This window comes from Ictalurus furcatus, chromosome 11 (genome assembly GCF_023375685.1).
Source record: "Ictalurus furcatus strain D&B chromosome 11, Billie_1.0, whole genome shotgun sequence".
NCBI lineage: Eukaryota > Metazoa > Chordata > Actinopteri > Siluriformes > Ictaluridae > Ictalurus > Ictalurus furcatus.
In genome coordinates this window covers 20744785-20751022 of record NC_071265.1, presented here as the reverse complement: position 1 = coordinate 20751022, position 6238 = coordinate 20744785, and the positions used below count along the sequence as shown (strand labels likewise).

The 6238-nt window shown below is 38.4% G+C and overlaps 1 protein-coding gene across 1 annotated transcript; it reads left to right on the top strand.

Annotated features, from left to right (window-relative positions):
- The first annotated feature begins 1560 nt into the window (after nt 1-1560).
- zgc:66479 (uncharacterized protein LOC327541 homolog) lies at nt 1561-5950 on the top strand. Its single transcript, XM_053636323.1, has 4 exons — nt 1561-2424; nt 3026-3504; nt 3791-3938; nt 4370-5950. Exons 1-4 carry the CDS (start codon nt 2161-2163, stop codon nt 5330-5332), a joined length of 1854 nt encoding a protein of 617 aa, XP_053492298.1. The 5' UTR covers nt 1561-2160; the 3' UTR covers nt 5333-5950.
- Nucleotides 5951-6238: the final 288 nt, after the last annotated feature.

Below are 6238 nucleotides of genomic sequence, written 5' to 3'. Positions count from 1 at the left end.
GTTTTGCATGTTCCCCCCATGTCAATGTGGGTTTCCTCCAGGTTCTCTGGTTTCCTTTATCTTCCCCAGATTTAGGAGTTAGTGTAGTTGTAATAAGTTGTAACACACACACACACACACACACACACACACACACACACACACACACACACACACTTCACATATCTCTCTCTCTCTCTGGCTTGTCATGGGGAACCAACTAAAAGCACAAACAGACACACATAAGTAAACTCTGGCTAATAATGCACAGGTGAGAATCACTCGTTACCTGCCAGTTTAACCTGCCTCCTCTCCATCCACAGCTTGACACTCACCCCGCCGCCACAGTAGTGTATAACTATACTGTGTATGTATATAAGATACATACAGATCAACATAATACAATATTTTAGTCTTCTGCAAAGTTTTTTCTCAGTAAAATATTAAATGAAACACTAATTAATAATAATAATTATCAACTTTATTTTATAAAGCGCCTTTAAAAGCAGCTTCTCAAAGCGCTGTACACAAAATAAGCAGTACACATAAAAATAAAACATATAAAAGTTAATAAGAATAAAAACAATGTTGATAATAATAATAATAATATTTTTAAAATAATAATAAAAAACAGACATCAGCAGTTAAAAGCAATGTTTTAAAACATGTATCTTAAGTTGAGCTTTAAAAATGCCAAAAGTCTGAGCTTCCCTGAGTTCGGGAGGAAGAAAGTTCCAAAGTGAAGGAGCATAGACAGAAAAAGCCCTGTCACCCATAGATTTTAAGTGGGTTTGTGGAACAGTTAACAAATTAGACTGTGAGGAGCGTAGTCTGCGATTTGGTGTGTAAGGGATTAATAAACCAGATAAGTAATGCGGAGCCAAGCCATGTAGTGCCTTGTATGTGAACATCATGATCTTAAAATGGACACAGAACCTGACCGGGAGCCAGTGTAAGGACTCCAAAACAGGAGTAATATGTTCACATTTCCTGGTTCCCGTCAGTAATCTAATGTTTTGAAATTTATTTTGAACCCCTGTCCTGATCGATACTTTTTGAAAATGAGATCCTGTACATGCTTTGTAAGCTCTTTACAGACCATGGCTCTAACAATCAGAAGAAACCAAGAAGATCCTGGAAAATCCTACAGAAACAGCTTATCTTTATTTGGGGTTAATTAGAATCACTTCATTAATGACAGGTATATGATAGTTACTTCTGAATGTTAGTTTGAATGTTATAGTTTCATTCTTAGCACAACTAAATACCCTTTTATAAAAGGTTGTGTACACTTATGCAGCTAGGTTGTTGTACATATCTTTTATTTTTTCCCCCTCTTAAACGTTTATATTTATTTTTCACTTGAATTTTGTTGGTTGCTATATCACACAAAAAGTGGAAAAAGATCTGACATGATTTATCATTTGGTTTAATTTTTCACAAAAATCACAAAAACCTGTCATTTTAGACAGAGGTGTGTAGACTTTTTACATCCACTGTACTGTACATATCAGTTAGTGATGTCATGCACCATGTGTGTCTATGTAACATAGTTTGACCAGAGATGGGGGTTTTTTTCCAAAAATTTGTTTTATTGCTTTTCAATCAGAACCCCTCTTCCTGTTAACAATTTGAAATATAGGCCAAGTACATCATATAGTTATTTTCCAGTTTCCCCTGATACATAACTAAATGATCAATAAATGCATGAGATTGAGACAAAATACCTGAAGCATTTGCAGCAATAATTCTGAAATGGTTTCCTGTCTACCAGCTGGCAAAAATGTTTTACCGACTTGACCAGTGTTTTACCGACTTGGTCTATGTTTTGTCACACGGGTTTTTTTTTTTTTTTTTTTTTTTTTTAGCTGGATAGATGCACTAGATTAAATTACGGAGTGATTATACCTGCCTTCTAGTGCATATATGCTGAAAAACGTAGCTATTGTTTATTAATTCAACGAATTTTGGCTGTGATTAATTAAACGAATTGGTGACAATACTGACGACGGCGTTCAAGGTCAGCGACACACACGCGCGCACACACACACACGTACGACCTTGTAAGCAAGCTGTAGTGCGCTTGTAGGGCCGCTGGAGGATTATCTCCACAACACCGCACACATCAAAGGCGTTTCATTTCGGGCCATCGGGTGTAACCCTGCAGCTCTGTGGAGCGCGATGGCGAGGCGCAGGGGGAAGAGCAGCAGTAAACAGGACGATAGCTGGTTACCTTTAGAGGCACCGGTGGGACAGTCGTCCCGAAGTTTTAACGAGTATGTCATCCCGGGTGTTTTATTGCTTATCATCGCTATCGGCGGGTCAGGGCTTGGCTGGATCTGTAGCGATCACGAACAGACGATCAAGAGTCTGTCGGAAACGCTGGCGTCCATGCAGGCGAGAATAACGAAGCTGCAGCAGCAGTTAGGGCCTGATAAAGCTCAGGTACTGTAGGCTACTAACAAGTCATTGGAAAGTTGATCTGGCTTTCACTTTATGCGTGGAGGATTTCTAATTCAAAACTGACATTTGGTGGCGTCGATGGACTACTAAATAAGCTATGGTTGTTTTTTCTTGTTTTTTTTTTTTTTTTTTGAACATGAAAAGCACTCTTTTTGGACAGTTTCTTCTAAGAGCAACAGCTGACCAACTTACCCATGGCTTTTGACTGTGCTGAACTCTGTAATGCTTCCAGCACCTTATGCCATTAATAGCTTCACTAGGCCAGTACAGAGTAGTGTCATATTTCTTTGTACAACACTGCTTTAGAGAGCAAGGGGTCCTATATTTATATGCAAAATGCCAAAGCAACGATATATGAAGTTAATTTCATTTAAGTATGAATGAGACTTCACCAAGAAATATAAACCTTATTCTTGGTCCTAGTCTTTCCATAAGCCTTTCTTCTACTATGGAAATGGCACTTTTAGGCTAACAAGTAATCAACTGAATACAGATAATTTAAACTGTGAATCGTATGTGACCAAGTTTCCATTTTAATCGCATTACCTGTACACTGTGTTCTTGATTATGTTTCTTTCTTCAGCTTGCCTATGTGGGTGGCTTTGAAGAGCGCCTGGTGACTCTGGAAGATGCCTATGCCAAAGCACAGCAACAGGTCGAGCTCGCCCTCGCCACATCCGAGCAAATCAAGTCCAAAGACCTTCAAAGCAAAGTGTGGTCCCTGCAAACTGAGATGAACGACAAACTGGAAGAGCTCCAGCAAAACACCATTTCCATTGCTGCTCTGAATGCCATCATTAAGAATAAAAGTACTGAGTTTGAGGTTGTGAAGCAGAGTGTCAACACCATGTCGAGTCTTAATGCAGAGCTAGCCATCCAGATTTCTGGGTTTTCTAGCATGCTTTCAGTCACCAAGTTGCGTTTGGATGAGCAGATCTCTGTTGTGGATGGTCTGATGTCTCAGTTAGAGGGTCAAAATAGGGAGATCAAGGAAATAAAAGAGTTATTTGCCAGCAACCAGGAATCACTTGTTACAAACAAACAGCAGATTATGGATATCAAGTGAGTAGACAAATGTTTTTAGTCTTATCAGCTGACAAGTTGTTAATAACTAAAACATTTTAGATATACATAGCTTATTGTGTCCTAGTGTTAAATGTATGCTACATGTGATTAAGGCTTTTGTGGATTTAAATTGTTTATTTGCAAAAAGCCAGAAAATGCTTTTTACTATAATAAGTAACAGGTCTAGTCAAAAGAACAGTTTCTGTTTGAAAATACCTTTTAAACCAAAATGAAAAGTGCATATTGTGCACACTGCTTTTTAACTGCATTGTTTTTCTGACAGAGAGCTGCTAGAAACTGAGCAAATTAAGCGGACACAAAATCTTGAGAAGCAGCTGAGGTCTCTGTATAAACGTCTGGAAGATCATCAGACGAATTCAGAGAGTCTTCAATTCCACTTTGCAGGCCAGCTTGAGGCTTTACAGATCCAGGTACAATCAGGGCTGGCAACTATTACAAATAAGAAAAATTACAAGTATGTTCTATCTGTGTCCACATAGATTTCCTCTGGATTCCTCCTACCTATCAAATAACATGGCAGTAGTTGGATTGGCTACTCTAAAGTGCCCCTAGGTGTGTATGAGTGTGTAAATGTGTGTGTGCGCATGGTACTGTACAATCGATACATGTCCCATCTAAGGTATGTTCCAAGGATAGGCAGCAGGTATACATCAGTTATGTCTACAGCAGTATAAATCCTGAAGATGAATGAATGTAGATTAAATAATGCTACAGCACATCCTGGATGTCCTGAAACACATGCAATGTTTGAGTTCAGGGACAGCTAATAGATAAAAAAGAATTAGACTTTAAATATAGCTTACTAGACAAATTTATAGCTCTTTCTTGTGGCATGTTTCAGTTTCTGGAATCCAGCAGAGCTGAAGAGGATGATCAGGTTGGGGAACAGGTCACCACATCAGACAACAAAGAGAGAGCACCTGAAAAGGAGTTGGAAAATACCAAAGAAGAAGAATTTGCAGAAAAGGAAGATATTAGAGAGGAAGATGGATCAAAAGAAGAGGGTGAATTTATTAGGAAGCAAGCAGCTGTTGAAGAAATTGAAGCAAGTGAATGGCCTGGAGAGGAACTGGACATCGCAATTGAGGAGGATGTTGCTGAAGAACAAAAAGAGGTGGATATTACAGAAGAGATACAGACTTTACAGGAGGCTCACATGGTCACGAATGAAATAGAGGAGACTGTTGTAGATGAGCTCCAGACAGCTTTGGACGATTCAGACCATGTGACTCTTGAAACAGGGGAGATTATGGATGAGAAAATGGAGGTGCCTGTTGGAGAAGAGATTCAAATTCATCCAGATAAGGCAAACATGGTCACTAGTGGAACAGAGAAGCAAATAGAGGTGCCAGATGCAGAAGAGATGCAGGCTCCTTTAGAGGATTCAAGCATCGCCACTACTGCAACAGAGGAAGCTGCTGTGGAGAAGCAAGTAGAGTTGAATGCAGCACAGGAAACGCAGACAGGTTCAGAAGACACAGACACGCTCTCAAATATAATCGATGAGGTTGTTAGTGAGGAACACACTGAGCATACTGCAGAAGAAATCCACAATGTTTCAAATGAGATATCAACTGCAGAAATTAAGACCCATGAAGATAGTAATGCAGAGCAAGAATTTGGGACTGCTGTGGAGGAGATTCAGATTCCTTCAGATGAGACAGGCATTGCCACAAATGGGAATGTAGACAATCAACTGAGAGATGTTACTCAAGCTGAGATTGAGCAAGAAGCAGTGGAGGAGCTTACAGCAGTGTCTGCCAAGGAATCGGTTGTCTCTGAAAAATCAGTAAAAGAAGTGTAATGGCTGAAGGAGGAATATGGCTAAAGGAAAACTGTAACAGCACATGAACTATTTCTCATGAGTTTCTCACTTTAAGTTTAAGGACTCTTTGTATGAAAGTATGAGTTCTTACTATACTCTTAGAAAATTTGGAGCCATTAAGGGTTATTTGGCCTCTGAAAAAGGTTTTTATAGAACCTTACAACAGTGATTTTCTATCTGATTATTCTATCTAATTATCAATTGTCCAATGAACCTTTAAGTTTTAAGAACCTCTTTTTTCTAAGAGTGTAGTTTCCATTGATATTTAAAAAAAAAAAAAAAATTACTGCATGAGTGTTATTGTACAGTTCTTTAATCTCACTTTTGTCTGATTGAAAGTCAACACTAAATGAAGCATCCAAACTGTATTATCCTTGTGGGGTGTTATTGTTATTTTTTAATTCTGTCTCCTAAAATGAGAAAATGCAGTTTTCTAACCAACAAGGTTGTTTCACCTCACACATGCTATACATTTTTAATTGTTTAACATTTTCATCCAGATGTTCCTTTCCAACACTAGCCTTTTTAAATAAACTAGATTTTACATTTTATACTATTTCTCCTGTCCCTACCCTTCTGTCTTATGTGCAGTTGTCACTTGAAATGGGACACCACTTGAAATGGGACACCACTTCTGTATTTACAGCAGTAAATACAGCAATATTTAAGATAAATCTCAGTGCATTTATTAAAGAGTGTCATGGCATCTTTGGCATACAATATAAATTAAAAAAAAGAAAGTAGAGACAAATGGGGAAAAAATACAGTTACCTTTTAGCAGTGTGTGCTGCAGGTATATATTCTTGAGGAAGTATATGTATGCTTTGCCCTTCTCATGCCTGTAGAGGTAGCTCTAATCCTTCAAAAAGTTATCAATGAACCAGT

What these genes read in the sequence shown, in the direction of transcription:
- zgc:66479 (XM_053636323.1), top strand. Translation starts at nt 2,161, where the DNA reads ATGGCGAGGCGCAGGGGGAAGAGCAGCAGTAAACAGGACGATAGCTGG. An exon ending in TAGGGCCTGATAAAGCTCAG is followed by an intron (nt 2,425 to 3,025) that starts GTACTGTAGGCT and finishes TTCTTTCTTCAG; the next exon opens with CTTGCCTATGTGGGTGGCTT. An exon ending in TTGAGGCTTTACAGATCCAG is followed by an intron (nt 3,939 to 4,369) that starts GTACAATCAGGG and finishes GGCATGTTTCAG; the next exon opens with TTTCTGGAATCCAGCAGAGC.